The sequence below is a fragment of the Salvia hispanica genome, chromosome 2, assembly GCF_023119035.1.
Source record: "Salvia hispanica cultivar TCC Black 2014 chromosome 2, UniMelb_Shisp_WGS_1.0, whole genome shotgun sequence".
NCBI classification, from domain to species: domain Eukaryota; kingdom Viridiplantae; phylum Streptophyta; class Magnoliopsida; order Lamiales; family Lamiaceae; genus Salvia; species Salvia hispanica.
This window is the reverse complement of record NC_062966.1, coordinates 31,797,557-31,820,141: the sequence shown is the minus strand read 5'-3', so window position 1 is coordinate 31,820,141 and position 22,585 is coordinate 31,797,557. Positions and strand designations below refer to the sequence as shown.

General features: G+C 37.3%; 2 protein-coding genes across 4 annotated transcripts in view; both read left to right on the top strand.

The window, feature by feature from the left end:
- Window positions 1–16,901, top strand: part of LOC125205507 (MADS-box protein FLOWERING LOCUS C-like) — a 25,255-nt gene extending 8,354 nt beyond the window's left edge. For 2 of the 3 annotated variants that reach the window (XM_048104486.1, XM_048104489.1), the window contains exons 5-7: window positions 16,290–16,331; window positions 16,503–16,544; window positions 16,635–16,901. In XM_048104486.1, the coding sequence (XP_047960443.1) occupies window positions 16,290–16,331; window positions 16,503–16,544; window positions 16,635–16,718 (168 nt within the window). In that variant the 3' untranslated portion in view covers window positions 16,719–16,901. Of the gene's footprint in view, window positions 1–15,373; window positions 15,444–15,785; window positions 15,839–15,937; window positions 16,038–16,289; window positions 16,332–16,502; window positions 16,545–16,634 lie in introns of all 3 variants that reach the window. The other variant, XM_048104487.1, reaches the window with a different exon arrangement.
- A 3,505-nt stretch (window positions 16,902–20,406) lies between these two features.
- Window positions 20,407–21,801, top strand: LOC125203605. Its single transcript, XM_048101993.1, has 2 exons — window positions 20,407–20,935; window positions 21,446–21,801. Exons 1-2 carry the CDS (start codon window positions 20,551–20,553, stop codon window positions 21,460–21,462), a joined length of 402 nt encoding a protein of 133 aa, XP_047957950.1. The 5' UTR covers window positions 20,407–20,550; the 3' UTR covers window positions 21,463–21,801.
- The last annotated feature ends 784 nt before the right edge of the window (window positions 21,802–22,585 follow it).

Sequence of the window (22,585 nt, the reverse complement as noted above, 5' to 3'; positions counted from 1 at the left end):
TGTTGAATAGTCAATTCCGTTGAATTGGTGACGTGGCTGTTGGAATAATTGGTGCGGGCTGGAATTTATTGGGGTGATTTAATTTCCTAAGGGTGAGTGAGATTAAATAGGTTCATCAATAATTATCTTACCCATTTTTTTCTTTGGAAATTTCGACCACTATTATTTACTGGAGAGAAATTCTATTTTCTTGGATTTAATTAATTGCTTGGGATGTTTATCCAAATTAAATCCAAACCCGATTATCTCTCTATTGGAAAAATTCGAACCCCATGCTTGTTTCTAGGAGATTTCGAAAATCTCCTATTAATTAGGAGGGGAAATTATTTTGTGAATTAAACTGATTCCTTGTTTAATTCCCCAGTGAAATTTAAATTCAAATAATCCTAGCAAATCTTACTATATCTAGGTAAATCTTGTCATATCCTATTTAAATTAGGATTTAAAAATTTAATCTTGGAGGAGAAGCAATGAAATCGCCTACTCCTTATTTTAATAGTGGGATTTATTATTTTATTCCACTCCGTGATATTTATTCCACTCCAAGATATTTTATTCCACTTCGTGATATCTTTCTCTCCAAGTAAATTCCAAATTAATTCATATGCTAATTAATTAGCATAGAATTGGAAATCCCCCTTATTTCTCCCAAAATTCACGCCAACCTCCCCCCATATCTTCACAATCTCTTATTTATTTAATTGTGGGATTTAATTCTTGACCTCTATAAATAAAAGAGAGAAAACAAACCCTAGCCCCACTACTACACGTTCTCTCCCTCTCTCCCACACGCCTACTTCCACTTCCACTCTCCTTCAACTTGTCTTCTATTTATATTCAAGATCTCTTCATCGTTTGCAAAGAATTGAAGTCGAAACTCAAGATTTGTTGAAGAATCAAAGTCAATACTTTGTTCTACCGTTCGTTCTAAGCAAGAAAATGTATTTTTGATTTATCCTTTTCATGTCTAACTGAGTAATCGGTATTCTTGAACCCTCATGCATATAGATCGAGCGAAAAGGGGAAACAAATTGATGAATGGGAAGCATGTGTGTGTGTGTGGGTGTGCGTGTGTTGTGTGTTGTGTATTGTGTGAGAACACTTGCACATAGGTTTTGATTGTAGATCTGAAGTTCGAAGTATGAATAAATAAATATGATGAGCATGCCTTGGTTGTGAGTGTTAAGATAATACGAATAAGTAGTGAAAGGAACGCTTGGGGCATGCATGATTTTGGGTTAGTTGATTGAGACTAATTGATGACACATATTATCTAAAGGTGATAACTCACACGCGAAGTGTGGTACCAAGGGGAAGAAAGTACTTGTGAATTAAGCAGTCGAGGTGGGCTTTCTTTTAAACAAGGACAATGTCCTAAATATTTTATCGATGGAAGTGAAACTATGTTTATCATGCTGTGATTTGTTTTAACGTGCCTATCTGATGTGGCTTTTGCCATTATTATTTAAATCGAATTCGGATCCTCGTAGGGCCGCAAACCCTACTTGGATTAGTGTACACCTATGGTAGACTGAGTGTCAGCGTACGGGTTGGCGGGTCTAGTGGCTTAGTTTGTGGCCACATTCCAAGTCATGTATGTGCTGGGGATTGGTGCCCCTTGCACAGCGGAAGTCATGCATAAACAAATAAATCAGATCTACAGATCTATTTGACCGATTATGGAATCAATTTATCACATGTTAAACAATCAATTGCATGCTAGAACACATATAATTCACAAATAAGGAATCAAAACCCTAATTCATGAATTCCTACGGATTAGAATTACCGATTTGATTCTCCAAAGAATCGTCGATTGCTTGCGCCTTCTCCACGTGATGTTCTTCGTACTCAACCACGAATCTTCTAATCTGTATCCCGAACTCAGAATCTGACCTTTGGGTGGGCAAGGCTTGTCAGAATCAAAAGGACTTGATTAGAAAGAAGACTGAACTTCAGTTCCGTGAAACTGAAAATTTCGTCCACTCCCTGGAAGAGGGGGGAACGAATTTTAATGATTAAAAATCAATTAATTAGTCTTCTATTTAGTCTCCTTTTAATAGAGTTATGTTGGGCCAGATTAGGGATCCATGGAAGTTAGACTTGGGCCAAACCTGTTGGTCTTTTACTAATTAAATTGAGTCCCAATTTAATACAAGCCCAAACAAAATATTATTATCATCCACTATAGTATAATAATATTGACTGCCCGGCCAATCCCAAATTACGAGTAATCCGGACTTTACCTCTTTAATTTATTATTTCCCGTGTTTAAGATATAAATATCCATTAATTAATTTAAGTCTGCTATTTGACTTTAATTAATTAATATCTTTTTCCAAGAGTTGTCTAGTTCAAAATCTTTATTTATTATTCTGGAATAAATTCCAACCGGCCGGGTTTCTGAATAATAAAACCTTTTTCGAACACCTCTTGAGGATATTATCAAACTGGACTCACCCAGCACACGATTCATTGCAATAACAATACTAGCACCTCTAGGCATTGATCACCACTACCCAAGATATCAGGATTCTTGGATTGCGAAAAATCCGCACCATTTGATAAATCAAAGTAGTGCATAATCAATATCGTATGCTCAATGTTATATCAACAATGATTAAGAAATAACAATCACCGAGACCTCGACTTTCAGTAAATAGCAAGAAAGACTTATCTCAACAGTTAGATCCTTTGTAGAATTTATTGTCAAAGCAATTCTATCCGTGCAACATGCTCGAAATATGCTTTTCAGGATACCAATCCTAACAGTATGAGCAGATATGATAAACGTAATCAGTCGACTTTTGAAATGGAAACTATTTTGAGTATCTCGGGCCTTTCTAAAGTTAAACCCCGATGATTACTGGTTGATGGCATGATAAAGATTATTTTGATGACTTGTTTTCGGCATAGGTCCACTGAGTATTTCATAGTACTCAACCCTGCACGTGTGGTCCCTATGTGCAGGTTGAGCGGCGACGAGCAATTGGTGGTGTTGAGCAGTTTAATTAATGTCCGGCATCGTTGTCTTTTACTTCGAGCGTCGTTGTGTCTTCACACACGACGTCACTCTTTTTCTTGAACGTTTTCCGCTGGAGTATTGTTTTTACTTGTTATTTGTTTGACTCTGAACCTATTTACTTATTTCACTTAAGACCTTGGTGTATTTTGGGATGATGCTAAACCATTGTCGTTTTTGAATATTAGAAGTTGGTCAACCCTTTAAATGAAACCCTAGACCTTGTCTTCATTGGCATTTAAGCCCTTTTAAGTCATGATCGTCCGCATTTATTAACCCTAGAAGGGCGGTCGTGACACACTGTCCCATTAAATATGCAACATTTGCTTTTGCGCACTTGTATTGAAAAAATTGTAATAAATAACTAATGTGGTGAAAAAATAAAGTAAGAGAGAGAATAATGTAGAGGAGAGTCCCCTTTACATTATTCTCTTTTTACTTTATTTTTTCACCACTTTAATTATTTATTATCATTTTTCCAAATCATGTGTGTGATACGCTCGGATATTGCACTATTTTAAGGCCATTATTTGGTCCGTTTTTTATATCAAAGTCACTCTACACGTCCATTATTTGTATATTTTGTCTATTTTGGTATTTTGACGTGTTTTGTGAAATGTGCATAATTGAGCCGAAAAAAGGGAGCCAAAACGCAAAGTCTGGAAATCTGGTCGAGGCGGCCGGCGGCACCCGCCCGCGGATGTGTGCGGCGACGGCCGGCACCAACGGGCTGATCAATGCAGCGGTCCGCTTCGGAAAAATACGCTTGGAAGAGAAGTCTCGTCCGGCGACCCGCCGGAAAGTCGTGCGGCCAGACTCGCAGTGAGGGAGCAGACTCTCTGGAGTCCAACGCTACGACCGCCGGCCAAGGTGCGGCGGCCCGCCGGAGAAAAGGCGGCGAATCCGAGAAGCCCTAGATTTGCGCCCAGATTTACCATATTTTGGAGATCTTTTCCTTCTACAACAAAGATTGGCTTTTCCCTATAAATAACACCTCAAACTTCATCAAAAGAGAGAGCTTCTACTTGCAAAATAATTCATAGAGATCAAGAGCTAGAGTACTTCACTTGTGCAAGGAGTTGGAGAAGGATTTCAAGAACATCAATAACGACAAGGATTCAACCTACGGGTTTTATTTGCTTTAGTTTTATGTTCAAATTGTCTTCCCTTCAATCTATGTTTTTAGCTTATTCAATTATGTGTAACTAAACTCATAGGATTCTAGGGATGTGTTAGTAACGACTTTGGTTATACAAATTCCTTTTTCTATTTAATATCTGTTTTGTTTTTACTTTGTTTCTTCCTTAAGTAGTTCTAATGCTGCATGATTGAGTGACACAATCTTGTATGATTTAATATAACTTGCTTCACAACCGTGACAGAGTTCTAGCGAGTTAGATTCACTTAGTAGAGACTACAGTTAGCTTCCCTTAAAACGAACTGTTAATTGAGAGTGAGAACTTTTCAAGGGTCTTAGGAGCTTTTTGGAGTTACGTGTTAGGATTGACAACCCTAACTTTGTAATCAACGTTTGTATCTGAAGCTCGCCTTTTTTTTTATATTTTTGCTAAGTACGTGTTAGGGAAGTAGGGATCGATCCCACAGAGATGAATGCGTAATTAAACATGCTCAAGGATTTGGGACTATTTTTGGGTTGCCTGCTGCCACGCATTTTTGGGTTGAGGAAATTAAACTAAACTTGGAATCGAAAGTTTGCTACGCTAACAGCTAGATCTAGGAAGAACAGAAATCATGCATGTAAACTGGAAATCAAGCAATACAACCACTAGATCTAAGAAACTGTTTTCTAAATTACCTAGACCTGGGAAATAAACTGACGGTGGGAACCATTTGCTGAAAAGGTAGAGTACGGACGAAAAGCTAGAAAACAACTAACTAAAGTACTAACTAACAGCGACATCATCTTCTCCAATCGATTTGCATAAAAATTCAGTAAAAACAGAGATGAACGTGAATCGGAAATGAAGCAGGATTTAAAGCAATTTAACGAAGAACAATTAAAAACTAAGAAGATCTACGGCTACTAGATGGAGTAAATTGAAAACAGAGCAAAGAGTTCGAAATCCATGCACAACTTGATTCCCCTGTTCAGATCCAACCTCAGATGCTAAATCCACTCCGGATCCAAGCATCCAACACAAACTCCGACCAAAAGTATATCCATAGCTTCAGATTTAACAAACAACCACCGATCAACAACAACAATTCAGATCCACAACCTCTTCCTCAGATCAAGCACAAAATTATCCAAAACAGAGATTAACATTCAACTGCCGAAATATAAACTTCAAACAAAACCCAGAATCATAAATCAACACAAGATAACACCAACATGACAAAAAAACTAAATGCATAGATAATCGGTAACAACAACAACCAAATCGACTTTCAAAACGATGAAGTTCGACGGAATAAAGTGCAAAAAAAAGCAGAATGTAGATAGATTGTGTCTTCGCCCTTCGCAAGGACGGTGTTACACTAACTTTCCCGAAGATGAACCCCTTAGAAACCCTAAGCTATCCCAGAATTCCCATTTTTCCAAGTGTGTGTTTGAGTGTGTGAGCTAAGAGCAAAATCGTATATCCGGCGTGTGATGCATGCTCCTTTATTTATAGGCGTTGAAGTGGGCCCAGCGAGGTATAAATAGTCTTTTCTTTGCCCTCAGCTATTGACTCCCTTCTTCTAGCCATTCTTTTCCCTTCAGTTCTGCTAACTTTCCTTCATTTTCCTCTGCTAGTCCATTGTCTCCAGCTTTCCTGGATCTAGAGTCTCCTTCACACACCTGGCTTAAAAATTGCGTTAGACCCAACAAAATAAAGTGTTTTCTCACCACATAACCGATGCATGAAATTAGCCTTATCAAACTGCTCACACTTAAACCATACTTGTCCTCAAGTATAAAGACAAGAAAAAGAATAAGGCGAATTTCAAAGCACGGTTATCCCCTGACCGACTCCTTAGACTCTAAACAGACTCCTAGACCTAGACACAACTAGTGCACAGATAACAAACGCTTTAAATAAAAACACATAGATACATATGCATGAACTAGCTTCAACCTTTAGGCAAACGTCCCCACAAGATCAAGGTCAATTCAACAGGCTGCACTTCTCCAAATTGGCCCAATTGTTGGATTCACTCGATCACTCATTCCTCTACCTAATCAATCTGTCAGTTCGTCAAGATAGCCTTTTACTTCCCCAATTGTTGGATTCACTCGATCACTCATTCCTCACCGGGGATGTTAGGATCGATTCTCTCGTAAGTTATTGTCATACCACTAAAGCGTCGGGTTATGAGAGTTTTCTCCTTTTATACTTCTTTCTCCCCCTCTTTTTACTGGGTCAGGTTACTATTGTTTCCTGCCTTTAAACATATTCCCTCTGGACTTCGTCCAGCTTATACCTCCTTTTTATTTTTTTCTTTTTCAGCATTTTTTTTTCTCTGGACTTTTTCCTGCTTATTCCTCCATTTCCCTCTTCTCTCCTCTGGATTCGTCTAGCTTATAACTCCATTTAACCCAATTCCCCTATTTTTCTCCTTCATGACTCTTCTCCCTAAGGCATCCTCTATCGTTCTCACTTCGTCCAAATTGACTTGGCTTATTAAAGGAAAAAGGCTTCTAAGTTGAAATACATCATATCTTCAATTACTTTCACTAAGGAGATCATGCCGTATTATATTCACCAGCTCATGCGACGCAAACAAAACCTAGACTTAACACAAAAAAAATAGCTGAAGCGAAATTAAAAGTTACTTGGTCATGGGGGTGATTCACTTCTGAGTCTGGCTCCCTTGAGAGCAGTTGGGAGTGGGATCCGTGGGTCATCTTCGCTAACTTAACTGCTGATTATCTTCTCACTTCTGGTTGATCGAGACCCAAATTTGGTTTTCATAATTGTCGAGGCTTTGATTTAAGATTGGGATGACCTTGGCTTAGACACGGGCGGGGTAATCATTTGCTTGAGCGGGTGCGGTGGTGTTGGAGCCGGAGGCTAGCTGCAGCACAGTTCTTGACCTCATTGCTGGACCCGGGGTTGCCTTGTGGGTCAAGGGGAGTGTCTTCTCCAACCATTTCAACATCTTCATTACAAGCTCCACAACCTCTTGCTCATCCGCTCGTTCTACTTGGCGGACCGCCAAGTCCATAATGTGCACCACGGGGTCTTCAACTGCTTCAGGCTCCTGGATTCGATTCTTTCCTTATCCCCAAGTTCTTTCACTATTTCTTTCCTCATCACCTGCATTTCTCTCCTCACATCCTGGACATCCTTTCTCGGCTCCTCAGGCCTCTTCACTTGGCATAGTCTCCGTGGCCTCCTCGGCCTCCGCCTTCACCTTGTCTCCTACCGTGTAGAAGAGAAAGTTTGTTTGCCGTGAGCTTGGGTAACCCCTTGTTGAAAAAGTACTCAGCACTAAAAACTTACGGGGTTCGCACACATCACGATCAAGGGAGCGGTCTTGGCTATTTTCATTTCAATGTTCCGCTGGGGTAGGCGCCTAGGAGATGGCGGGTATACATGTGTCAGCCGGGGTTCTTTGGTCGTTTTGATGACATGCGAAACCGACCCGATAGCCTAGATGCACCTTAACGCCTTTTGGCCACCAGAAACAGTAAAAGTCTTGTTGTCGTCAGGAAGCTGAATTGCATTCCCATTGAGATGTGGTGATAAACGTGAGCAAACAAGGAAGATTACGGCAATCCTCGATGGCGAGAAGCCTTAAGGTAGCTTGACTTGAGCATACCTTTGATGGAGTGATTAGTTCTCATGCTGCTTGTACTTTGAAACACAGCGTATTCTTCAGGCATGCGATCATCTCTGCGTTCATATTCTTCATCATCCTGTTTGGGTAAACAGCCCCATCTTCAAAGACCATTCCGGATCCTGATCTGATGGTACTTCATTGAAAAACTGAGAATGTTGCATGAGTCAGCAGTAAAGGTGAAGGTGTTCTTTATGAAGGAATGTTGAAGAAAAACTCCCGTCCTTCCAAGGTCACAGTGCCTTCTCTAGGCTGTGCTTTAGCAACCACTAGAAACCAGTTATGAATAGATACATTGCGCAAGGAGTCATATCGCGTGCAGTCATAGAAGCTCCCACGGAACATCTTAGCACCAGAGACCATTTCCACCTGCCTGCCCTGCTTTCCTTATGCTTCACTTGGCCGGTTTCCGATCGTCGAAATGCCTCATCGACTCCAGCGGTTATGTCAGCCATGCCTCCCAGATGCGGGACCCCAGCTCCTCTTGAGATTCTCCAAGTTGAAGTCGTACTCATGAGAGTGGCATCTTGTTTCATGTGAAAGGAACTTCGATCAGGGAAAGGGTCTCCTCAACCTCCTTGATGGAGTGAGCTTTCCTCGGCCCATTGTTGACAGTTCTGTTGCTTTTCCTTTTCCGCCCTTTCCTTGACCAGGCGTGCTCCTTCTGCTTCCCTTGGTGATTATTCCTCAGGCAGGCTTTCCTCCTTCTGGAAGAAACTAAAGTCCTCCTTCATCCCACCCAGGTCCACAATCAGATTTAGCCCTTCCTCAACAGACTCCAGGTGCTCGATTAGTGTATGAATTGTCTCTTCTACAAGTTTTCCAGGGGTTTATCCACATCATCCCTGCATAAATTGCCCCCTCAATACTCGCGAGGGGGTTTGGAAGCATCACTTAGGGTTGCCCCCTCTTCCATAGGTTCAGAATTAGCACCCTAAAATCGTTGGGAGTTGTCCCCAGTCTCAGCAGGTCTCCCCCTCAGCCGTCAACTCTGGCTGAGTTTGCAGCACCAACAACCACACCAAAGCGGGGTTTACCCCTCAGGCAACTTAACCGTGAACATAGGTTTCCCCCCTCGGCAATCCCTTTCCACCAGCGAGTTTTCCACTCCATCCACATTGTCTTCCATAGCAGGGGTTTCCCCCACGGTACTCTTCTGCAGGCAGTTTCTACCTCACTTGTCTTTCTCACCCTGGGGTTAGGGCTTCTGTTTATCTTTATCAGTTAGGTCTAAAAAGCACCAAGCACATTTGGTTTGGTACTCTTGAAAAGCATGTTTTGAGCAAGTTTCGCTCGAATAGAATCTTGTATACGTAAAACTCTATAATCAACACCTTGATTGATATTGTCAGAGCAGTTCCTTACGAATAGAATCATATCCCAATGCATTGTGTTTGCTTGTGCATTTATAGGATGTTTTACAACATTTAAATGCATAAATTCTTAAATAAAATCCAGTCTTTGCTTAGTAGGCGGGTTTGTGAGCATTAGTCCCTTTAAGGTAACGGCCAGATCTATGCAATGCTTTCAAAAGAAAAAGAAGAATTCCACAACCCTAGATAGGCTTTGGCTGCTTATCATTGAAAGGTTGCAATGTCAGTCCGCGTATTTCTGGCCTTCTTTGAAATAAGATGACATTGGTGTGGTATAGCTTACGTGACGGATCTAGCAGGCATTGTCTTCATATCTCCACTGAAAATTAGGTCTTGGTAAAATGCTATTTCTTAATCTACATATGTTAAGCCCGACATAAATTGTTTGATTATGCACTACTTTGACTTATCAAATGGTGCGGGGTTTTCTGGCCCAATAATCACATTAGCATGTGGTGTTGGTGCATTAATATCTAGCGGTGCTAGGATTGCTATTATGTTGAAAGCGTGCACGCTTTGGTGGCTAGAATTAAATATCTTGGGCCCGGGTCTTGCTCAGCCTGAGGCGTTGTTGTGAGGCTTTTCCATACACCTTTATTTGTTTTGATGTTGGGCGAATTGCATCACTAATTTTGGCTCCATATTTTGAATAAGCCAAGAGTATCTTTTGTGTAATCGTCAGTGCTGCCATTGCTTGAATTTCGAGGTGGTGGGAGGCGGTGCCAAAGAAGGTCCCCATTCGATGTGTTCCGAGAACTGCTCCGGGCACCATGTTTGCTTTCATAGCCCAGACCAAAGCTGAGGAAGTTTAACACATGGGTTTGATCTATCATTTCTTGTTTGGTGTTTTGGACATTTTTGATCTTTCCACTTGATTTTGAGCATTGTTTTTGTTTGTGGGAGAGCTGAATTTAATTGGGACTTTTGCGGTTGGTTGAAAGGTTTGAGAAGGGTAGAACGATGATGATTTCAAAAATGCGAGTTCAAAAGAAGAATTACTAGTTGTTTGGACTGAAAAAGGCTGCTCTTGATACCATGTTGAACTAGGAATTGTATTTCATTGTTTGTATTCATTATTTTGAAGTACAAAATACACTCAATATCTAGGAGAAAGCCCTTAAATGTGCTGGAAATAGATACTTGACATGCTGCTGCTAATGACATATTCCTGAGAAGATAAAAGTACCCTTCAAGTGTCTTGGAACGTATAAATATTAACTCCAACAGAATCTGCTTTGGCAAAGGAAAAAAATGTTCTCTGGGGTTTATTAACATGATATTTAGTCTGTCTTAGGTGAGGCAGACTCCTCGTCACCCGGACGATGCATATGTGGTATTTGCAGAGATGAAGTTAAACAATTTTGGCATCTTGAGTGGTGGAAGAAATGCACACAGCGGCCTTTCCTATTATGTGGGAGATGGCAAAGATATCAGCTATTCCTGTCCTCCGATTATTTGCTTGGCGGCATTTAGTAGCATGGGTCATGTTACTTTCTGTTTAAGCTCTTTGACTCAGAAAGGTGGTAGAGGTTTTGTTATCGTCGAAGATTGGTGAAATTCGAGCAATTGTTTTATCAAAGATGAAGAAGGTGACCCGAGAAAGCAGTATGTCATTAAAGCATTAGTGGTTGGCTGAGTATTTAATATTATTAGTATTTATTAGTTATTTCATTTTTTATGCCATTGTATCTCCAATTTTGTGATACTTGCGATTGGTGAAGGAACTACAAGGACTTGGCTTAGTGTCGGCGGTAGAGACGTAGCCATTGCCCGAGATGAAGTCTTGATATTGGTGATTGTGATTTTGAATATTTGGACTTTGAATCCTTTGATCATTTTGATGGAATGCTGATGGTTTATCAGCTTTTAGACTTTAGTTCGTGGGCTTTGGTGGAATTTTGGTTTTTAATGGTGATTAAAGGCACATGGTTTTTGTCATTTGATTTACCTATTTGCATATTACTTGATTTGATGTTTCAGGTTCCTTATTGATGTTGATGTTTTGGCGATATTCATTTGTTTCATGAAGTTTAATTGTCAGTTGCGCTGATTCCAATTCGCTGAAGTTTCATTCATGTGCAAAATTCTAGAGAGCATCTGCGGTGGGTGGTCTTACTGTGATTAATCTATTAAAGTGAAATTATTTGGATGGTTTTATAAACTTTTGGTTATAATTGCGGCAGAAATGTAGTTTAGTTTATAGCTAATTGAATTGGAACTTTCGCAATTGAGTTAGATTGACACATCAAGCTCTACGTTTTATTTAGGCAATCGATTAGTGACAATGAAGTTGCATACCTGAAATAAATCACACACCAAATATTTGAGAGTTAGTTTATGCAATATCTTATTAAGTTTATCTTGTTACCGCGCGAACAAGCACTTATATTTATCCACGGTATTTAGTATTATCCTTTATTTGGTAGCTTTAGGTATTGAGAAAAACTAGTTTCAACTTTCCTTTCTTCTTTGTATTAACCGTCTGTTTCTTAAGTATACAAGAAAACTCGAAACTTTAGTCACCATCCCACTAGTTGCACTTCTTAACATTTCCATGAGCTTGAGTTAGGTTCACCAGGAACAGGACAGGCGACTCCTCAAGGAACAGGCTTAGGTTCAGTTTGAGAAAAAAATGGGGGTAGGTTGTGACTATTGATTGAGTTCCAAGAGGCAGACACGACCAAGAAGCGAACAGCTTAGAATCACCCCCTAGTTTGAATCTAAAATGGTATGTAATCTCTCCCATTCACTTTTTTTCAACTTAAAGATTTATAAAATGACTACTTTTACCATAATGGTAATAAAGTCTCACATTCCACTAACTTATTCTGTTACATTTTTGTTTATTAATATATCGAATGAGACTCGCTGTATTTCACTAACTTTTTTCACAACTTTTCTTAACATTTAACACACCTTGCACTCAAGTAAGACCCACAATAATGACTGAGAAGTATACAATAAAATAATTAAAGTGGAGAAATGGTAAATAAGAGAGAGAATAATATAGAAGATTATTCTCAATATTATTCTTTTTATAGCACTTTATTATTATTCATTTAACTATTTATCATTTTATAAAATGGATTGAAGTATAGACTTTATTTGCTTATCTCTAACTATACTCTCAAAAGTTTTCTCCTTTGAATCCATAAAATACATATAGCTCGCTTTGATTAAAAAATATAAAGAATCTAGGGCTTTTTTGCATGAAATTACTAAGCAGGTGTTTAAAAAATGACATAACACAACACAACTTAATAGAGGCAGTGTTATAATGAGTTCTTGATAAGCTAACAACAATGAGTTATCGGTCCTCTAGTTGTGTCCAGCCGGGCAACTAGTGTGTAATCGAAACCTGGTATTTTTCGTATGTAAGGACATCTTTCCAGTTGCGATCACCAAACCCAAGTAACGGGAGAGTGGTCCCTATAGTGTTTAAATTTATAATATTGATAGTGTAAATTCAATATTAAAACAAGGAAACAAATTTTACCCCTATCCCACTCAAGATGTCCCACCCAACTACAATCTGGAGTGGCACGGAGTTTTAGGAAAAATTATTAGTGTAATATAGTAGAGAAAGGAAAGGTAGTTGGGTGGTTTAATAAGGAGAGATGAATTTGTTTCCAAATATGGAAAGTGAACATCTTAAGTGGGACAACCTAAGAAGGAAGGGTTAACATCTTGAGTGGGACGGGGTGAGTACTTCATATGTTTGGAATGAAATAATGAAAGTGTGGCCCATATTTTGGTAGCATTGTTGTGGTTGAATTTCGAATAGATGTATCGGCGTAGGCATTTATTGATGTGCAAGGCAAAGTGATGCATGAAAATGAGAAATGATTTGATGTCCTAATGAATGTAGGCTTTTTCTTCATTTAGTTAACAATTGTAGTAGAGAGGTACAAATGAAGGAGATGAGAATTGAAAGGAATTAAATGGGCCAATGAGCATAAGGGTATAAATGGGCATAGGTAGTCCCCAATGTTAGGAGGACCTTGCTCAAAGTTCGGTGGTTGCTTGCTTCGTGGAGATTTCTTTCTCTAAACCCCAATGAAGAAAGGGATTGTTGGGATCTAAGTAAATGATATTCCAATTTGAAGACAATGCAATATTTAGGATGCGAAGAATGGTATTTGGTCAAAGGTTTTTGCCAAAGACATTTTAAGCAACGTGTATCAGTACAATACATCTTCTAGATATAGTACTTTATTCCGAACTGTAGTCCAAAATAGACAAGCATTAATCACTACTAGTGAAACCCTCATTCTTGCCCTATATCAACTTGGTAGTGATCACGTTTCTTCTATATATTCTTGGATAAACACGCCCCCGTCCCCCTTCTTATAAGGCCTTTGCAAGGAGTGAGTGACCCATTTTCAAATAATATTAGAGCATGCCCAGGTCATGATGGATCTATATGTGTTATATGTGGAAGTCTTATGTTCATTTCAACACACATCTAAGGTCTTGTATTCTTATGTGCTAAGCTCCATTGATTCATTTAGTCCTTACACTCCACATGAAGGTCTTTTTCAGTCGCGATCTCGCGAAAATGGCTAGCTTTGCATAGGTCCTTTATTTTTTGTTCTCCATTCGTATGGTTGCTGGAATGCAACATCGGTCAAATATACTATGTTAACAATAAGTAACACATATCTTAACTGATTTCCTATGGTCATTGGTTTTGGATAAGCAATCAAAGAGCTAATATAATTACATCAACAATCTTGAATAAATATCTTAGTTAGGCGACAAGAAAGTGGAACCTCACTTTATATAGGTGAAGCATAACTAGGTTACAAGGTTAAAAACCCCGATAACCTTGAGGAACTATGAGTGAAGTTGATAATTTCATAAAAACTACTTATAAGACAATTATGAAACATAGATAGATAGATACAAAGAAGTCTCAAGTAATATTCAACACATTAAGTGTTCATAATGTTGTTTAGTTGACCTAATCATAATAAAACATCATAGTTGTCTAATTTGTCTTCATCAGTACCATTAGAATCCTAATCTACACCCATACATATCCAACTATATATCAAACTAGACATGACTATTTTTTATAACATATCCAACTAGACATGCCTATTTTTTCAATTCGGTGTATTTCTTTTTCACGTAAACACATATTTTGATATGGTATACTTAGATATCTATGAAGAATAGATGTAATGGTCAACCATGATGCCTTTCCTTGAATTATGCATGTAGTGGTTCCCCAATCTCCAGGGGCGGACACAGAAATCATCACTTATAGGGGCCATTTTATAATAAAAAATCATTTAAACTATATTCATGTATAATTTAGCTCATGGATAGGGGCTTTTGTATAAGAACTTACATAATATTGGTATAAATAAAAAAAATTACAAAGGAAAAATATAAAAAGTCCAATTCATACTTCATCGCAAAAAAAAATATCATGTTTCTATGTCCTTTACATGGATTTCCTTAACTATCTCATTTCAGTTAGGCAATCTTTCCCTGGCAACCATATCATCAAGATATATTGACAAAATATCATATCCATATTGTCAAATGAACATGTCATTGGCATTGATCTATTGATAGCCCATACCAACCATAATTGTCGTGAACATCTGACAACAAGCTCATGCACATTGTTTCCATATGGATTTCTTAGCCTACATATCGCTCAATGTTTAAAATGTGTTAAAGCCTTACAGTATCTCCTTGTAAAGAAAATTCAACGAATCCTTATGAAGAATTAAGTTCTTCACCTCAAGTTGGTGAGGTAGTCACCCACTTGTGGTAGCTCTTATTTGTTTTCTATCTCTCCTCTTGGTTATAAATCTTAAATCTGTTAAGTTGTAATTATTGTGATGTACGAGGAATTCTAAGTGGATTTTCTTGCTATAGACTGGACTTGGTGAGAACAAGTTGTAACAACATACTTGACTCCCGGGCCTAGAATATTCAAACCTAGAGTAATGAGATTTATGCTACCTTGTGCCTGCATTATCTTATATTTTATGATTCAGCTCAAAATATTTGGAATGTTCACTAAATACTTATTTCTTTGTGTGATGAAATATATACCTAGTGACTATACTATTGACCAAGAAGTCAATTCTTTACCCATTTGCAGTTGGTATCGTTTGTTTTTTTGGTATTTTCTTTTACATTCTCACTTAGCTGAACTTGAATTGCTATCCAGAATGAGTAAGATCCTGCAACGATATTATAATCATCCAGCGGCAAAAGCTGCAAGTCCCTCCACACAACAGGTAAGCTTATCTGTTTATGAAATTAAAGTGGGTTTAGGGTTTGTTTTTAGGGAAAGGAAAAACATGTACTTTTTTACTTTGTGCAACATGTGAATAGCATAAGGTTTATAACTTTATATTACGTAATTACGACATCAACTCTTTGAAATATCGAAACAAAGAAGCTAAGGTGTGAGAAACATGTTTTACGGATTAGCCTAGTTGGGTGTGATTTGTTTAGCAAGTAGTGGTGGTGCTCGGTTTTGGTTAATTTCCGTAAAATTTAGCACTAGGATCATAGTTGTATGGAAAAAATATATGTTCCATATTGTGAAGGTTGTTATTTTGTGTTTTCCATGTCAGGATGATTATTCAAGTTTCCTCACATGTGAGGAGCTCCTTCAAACTGTGGATAGGCAGCCACTTCATATCCCTAGCTCCCTCTACTTAATTTAATATATTTATAACTTTGTTAAGTGATATGAACAGCTAGGCTGTCCCATATATTTTTGTAGGAAGCTCGGCGAGCCATTGTCCGACGACCTCACGGTCACCGACATTATGCATCTCCAGAAACAATTTGAGAATGCACTAATACAAACCAGAGAAACTAAGGTAACCTAACTTGAGACTTCCAACTGTTATAACCCATATTTTACTTTTTGCCAATTGCTGTTAAAAGCTATAAATGGAATGTAATTGTTGGATTCTCAGACTTGTTAGACAGATCTCAGACAAGATGTATGATACAAGATGAGGAAAGTTTGTTACAATACTATTATAAATGCCAGATATTAACTATACAACTTTCTTATGCTGAATTTCAGTTGCTATTGGTTCTGTTTTGAATAATTGTTGCTTGTGCAGACTCGTTTGCTACTCAAGTCTATATCAAGCCTCAAGGAACAGGTAGAGGTTTCCATCTCCTATGAAGCCATTAAACATATAAGGAAATGAGTTAACTAGTTCCTTTTTATTGAAATCGTTCAATAATTATAAAGGAATTGAAGAGATGCATAATTATGTAAAGTTAGAGGGGAGAAGATGCACCTCATTTATCAAGTGCTGGTTTTTGAACAGGAAAAGCAGCTGGAGGAAGAGAAGATGATGCTGCAGGAAAAGGTATATATATACATACATATATAAATAAAATTGGAAGTGATAACGTTGGAAACTAGAATCATGATGACGTCACTCATATATTAACAACAGGTGGAAGAGAGCAAGAGGAAGGGGAAGGGAAAGAGGAAGAGATTTGCTGTTGATCTGAACGTAATGCCAACAATAGCTGAATAAGTGATCATTTCTGCCTCTGAGAAATGCAAGGTTATAGCAAGTGTTGTGTTGTGTTGTGTTGTGTTGTGTTCATCAATCATCATGCAATAACCAATAAACAGAATATCTGTGTTATGTAAGCTTGTAGTTGTGTTTGAATGATGAAGTGATTAGTTAATATAAATAGACTTTATGTTATAGTAACATCCTAGTACATAACGCACGGAAAAAGAAAGGTTGTGTGCACGTGGTGGAATGCATGTGGGTGCATTTGGATATTATAGTCGTAGTAACTACATCTGGCACGTAATAACTGACATTATCTATCAATATCATCTTGCTCCTCCAATTACTACTAAACACGTGTCTTATGTCCTTTTGTTTCCTTGACTAATTTGTCAAATTAGGATTAGAGATAGATTATCGTACAGCTTAACTATTTTGGGTCCAGTGGGAATCATCCATAAAATCAAGCCCTTTTTCTGGTTGGGGATGAGAAATTGACGCCCATTTGTCCAAATTATTATGCTCACAAAATAATGCCCATTTAAAAGCATAATGGATTTTGGCCCAAATAATTAAGGCCCATAAAATAAAGCCCATTTATCCGCTTCCTCTTGCTCAGGTTATGACTGGACATCTTACCTTACCTTATCTAGCTTAATATTATATTCTGAGAGAATTTGTTACCCAAACCTAATGCTATAGTATTTAATAATTAACAATGTCTTCTGCTTATTGCATCCACATGTTTTTTATCACCGTATATAGCATATCCATCTACTCTACACACAACCAAGATCACACATAAAATAGTTTCCTAGAAGATCATATTTTTTTTCTAGAATAAGATTATAAAATGAATCCTACTTTCTAGTGCTTGGTTTAAGATTTTAATCAATCACTCCACAAGCACAAACTGTGCTGCATATAAATTCAAATTTTACCCAATGTTAGTCAATATTGAAAACAAAATGCATTTCAAAGTTTACTTCAGCTGGCAGTATGTCTGTATCAGTGCTAATTATGAATGCAATTATATATGCCCCACACTCAATTATATTGTAAACCATGACTCTAATCAATTTATATCCTCTCTTTTGCTATCTCTTTGAATTATGAGGCGTCAATCTTTATTAGTCAAATTTGTATACGTCCCCACAGTGATAGTTACTTTTTCCATGCTACTTACATGATTTCAACATCGCGAAAATACAAAAACAAAACACCTTATACCCCACCAACTACTTTTTCTTGCCCTTTTTCAATTTTCATCCAAATTCAAAAACATACAAATATGTCTTATCACTTGCACATCGCACACGCGTATGGAGTCATTAACAATCGATGAATTATTTCACTCCCATAATTAAAGTTAGAAGTCGTATTTGATCATCTACTATATACTACTCCAAAATCTTAATATTCATAGAAAATAAATACTCCATCCGTCCCCGATTAGGAGTAGCACTTTGACCGGGCACGAGTTTTAAGAAATATAAAGAAAAGTTGGTTGAAAAAGTTAGTGGAATGTGAGATTCATTTTTTTATATTAGTTTTATAATAAAATGTGAGTGGGGTGAGTTAATGGAATGTGAGACCTACTTACCATTTATGATAAAAATGAAGTGCTATTCTTAATTGGGAACGTATCCAAATGAAAAAGTGCTACTCTTATTCGGGGACGGGGGGAGTAATTAAAACCCACTTGTGTAAAGGTGTATACCCTACAAATAAGAGTACTATTATTTTTGTTATTATGTTAATTATATTCGCTTATTAATTAATGGGTGATCATCACTAACTATATTAAATTATTAATTACTCTCTCCGTTCCAGAATAATAGAATCATTTTGCCATTTTGGTACGTTCCATAGTAATAAAATCATTTACTTTTTTAGTAAAAGTCAACACATTTTTTTACATCAATTTTACTCTTTCTTACTTTTTTCTCTCTTCATCTCTCTATCTTTTTTTCATTTTCCACTTTATTCACTTTATTTAACTCACCAAACACAATTTTCCTTAATCTCCGTGCCGAAAAAAGACGCTTCCGTTACTATGGAACGGAGGGAGTAATATAGTAATTAGTGGGCGAAGTAGATGAGGCCCAAGTAAGATGGGCCCACACCAGAATTATTTAACATAGCGCGTGCAGCTCACCGGCGACGTAGACGTGTCAGGCTAGCAGCCAACCGATTTTACTACAATCTACGTCTGTTTAGATAAGCGCGATTCTTCTTACACAATCACAACTACGTCATAATCCAATTGGCTCTAATTCTATCCAAAATCAGTCTGCCTCTTCGCCCACGTGCTTTCAGGTGTTGTACCTTGCACCAACACTTTTTCATGCATCGCAATCCTCTTTTCTATTAATTGTGAAATTTATTACATAAAACTACGTGTATCGTACAATTTTAATACTATTGTAGTAATTTAGACCCTATTGTCTTCATTAATTTAATCATCCCAATTAATGCTACCAATGTGATTATTGTGCGCACACGTCCGCAATGTGCAACGAAGTCTTTTTATAAAATAATTTAGGGTTTGATATTAATGTGAAAATATTTCTTAAGTTATTCAATGAAGTTTAGAAATTTTGTTGTTAGTCGTCCGTTAAAAATACCGATCCTTAAAATTTAGGTTGTATTTTAATTTCATGACAACTTTATCATTAGAGAAGTTGATCTGAAAATATTATGATAATTCTTCGATGTCAAATCAGCTTCTCATCGATACCCTTGTGGCATAGAAGCCTTCTGACGAATTTTATCTATCCATTATCAATAATCTTAGTAGTGGACTACGAATTTCAATATAAAATTGATAAAATATGATAGAGATGGAGTAAAAATTATTGGAATATTGTCAGTAAAAAATATGGACCATTTCTTTAAAAAGATAAACATGCTAAAAATATAAAGTTGACTAATTTTCTATCCCTTCCGTCCCACTTTAAAAGTCCCAGTTTACCATTTTTGGGTGTCTCACTTTAGGAGTCTCAGTTGAAATATTTCATAAATGGTATTAGACCTCATATTCCACTAACCTTTTTCCACTCACATTTTATTATAAAACTAATATAAAAAAGTAGGATCCACATTCCACTATTTTTTTCACCAACTTTCCTTTACATTTTTTAATATCTGTGCCGAACTCAACCGGGACTCTTAAAGTGGATCAGGGGAGTATAATATACTTCCTCCGTCCCATTAAAGATGACTCACTTTCCTTTTTAGTTTGTCCCAACTAAGATAACCCATTACTTAAAATGGAACCTTTATCTCTACTTTATTTCCTATCTCTTACTTTACTCTCTCCTCTCAACACACAAAATAAATTTGCATAAAATTCCGTGCCGCCCAAAAAAATGATCATCTTCCTTAAAGCGGAGAGAGTACGGTTCTATCTGTCACATTTTAAATGATGACAGTAAAAAGAGAAAATATGAATATCTTGAGACAGACATAATCATATGTTAATGCTAGAATTCCATTCCGACGATGGTCATATTAGTTAGACAGAACAATAAATTGATAGCTTGGTGGCTGAGTTTTCAACTTTCCGATTTGTTTAATAGAGTACAACATGGTGAAGCGTATAGGCAATGAGGTGCAAAGCAGAGGATCCTATCCGTCTGTCAAACCAAACTTGAAGCAATTATCCACGGATGAGTAGAAAAAGGCGCAACTCAACTTACAGATAGTCCCCACATCTCTCCTTCTCATTGGCAGTAAACACACGCTTTTTCTGTTGATATATCTTCCCTTCTTCCCCAAATCCCCTCAATTCAATTCAACACCACGTTTCTTCTCCTCTCATCTATTTTCACCTCCGATTAACAACATGATGACAAGACAGCCGCAGAATCAGCAGGATCATCGCTCCAAGGCCTTGCACGAGCTCTCAGCCCTAGTTCTGAATATCATCAGATCTCCGCCGCCGCCCCTCGACTTCTCCGATCAATCTGCGGCCGCGCACCGCCGCAGGAGGCAGGGGCCTTCGTTCCAGCAGATGACTCCCGCGGGATTCGCCTCTCTGCTTTTGGGGATTTCTCTGTCTCTGATGCTGTGTGGATCGATGACCTTTTTTATTGGATTGGTGTTGATGCCTTGGGTTTTAGGTTTGGTGGTTTCTCTCTACTTTGTGGGGGTTGTTTCGAGCATTTCAATGATTGGGAGGAGTATTTTTTGCTGCAATTCTTCGCCCAGGAAAGATGCTGATGCTGCTCGTGAGAATTTCTCCCTTAAAGATTGAATTTTTATTTTGTTTTCTTCTGTTGGCTCTTAAAAGATGCTGTTTTTTGGGGGGGTAATTATTAGGGTTGATATATGTGGATAAATGAATACTGCTATTAATATTTAATAGGATTCTTGAGTAGATTGAAATGGCTGTTTGAGGTGTAATGATGAATTGATGATGATAGTTGAAGAAGCTTTAGGGTCATAAAGATTGAATTTTTATTTGGATTTATTTGATTGTTGGCTTTCTAAGTTGGGCAATTTGGTTCATCTTTTAGGTCGACTCTTTAAAGATGCAGTATTTTGGGGGAAATTATTAGGGTTGTGATATGTTATAATGGGATTGTGTTACTAGATTCTTGAGTAGAAAAGCATGGTGTATTGGTTGTTTGAGGTGTGATGATGATTGAAGTATTTTCAGAGTCATAATTAGCATTTTAGTTAGTTTAAAAAGGGTGAGGATCAAAGTGTTGATGAGATTGTTGAATTGATGTTTGCAGCGTGGAAGGTGATGTGAAGCAATTAGGGATGTGGTGGGGTGAAGTGGTGCTTCTTGAATAGGAGTGTGTTGATAGTAAAGGAAGAGAAAATGCAGCTCAGAAGCAGGCAGTATATAATGTGGAGAAAGGATGAGTTGCCAATTGCCACAAGACCAGAGAAGAAGACAAGAGCAGAGGTCTGTTTGGATGTTGAAGGCATTGCTTTTGTTGAGCCTCTTTGTACACTACTACTGTGTCGAGTAGTATTATTAATTGCTATTAGCATAGTGTACATTATGTATTAATGATCATATAATGACACTATGGATGTTGCTACCTTCTTCTACTCATATATGGAGTAATTCATTGTGGATGCCTCTCAAGTCTCTTTTTTTTTCTTCTTCTTGGAATACAAATGATTTTGTGCTACAGTCTTCTTTCTTCTCGTGTTAATATTAGTAATACAAAAATAGAATATAATTGAAATACTGAAATTTGAAAATTAATACTCCCATGTGGACAATTTTTTTTCAGTGTATCTCATAAAAATAATTTATTTCCAATTGTAGAAAATTTATTTACAACTTATATCACTATTTAAAAGTTAAAACATAGATCTCATTATTCATTAAATATTATTTTAACTATTCTTTTCTCTCCTTCTTATTGTTTAAAGGATTATACATTTGTAGAAAATTATCTTTGATTCATTATCCATCCTCATCAATTTATTTACAACTTATATCACTATCATTAAATAGTTAAAAGTTAAAACATAGATCTCATTATTCATTAAATATTATTTTAACTACTCTTTTCTCTCCCTCTTATTGTTTAAAGGATTATACATTAATTCTTGTGGCTTTTCAAATGTCTCTATTTTTTTTGTTATTGGACGAAAGAAGCATGAGTATATTGAACTCAATTTGGGACTATATTGTCTTAACTTGGATAGTTTTATTGTAATACCTTCATGTAGAATGAGGAGCGAAGACAAGTAGATTAATTTCATTCTTATCTTTTGATTCTTGATTCTTGCTTTCACCTTCTCTTCTTTCCAACACATACCGTATATCGCAATTTGTGGTCGGAATTCCGATCTACTAACCAGTTTCTAGAATTAACTCAAATCAAATGTAATGCTCAAGCCTCAACCATCTA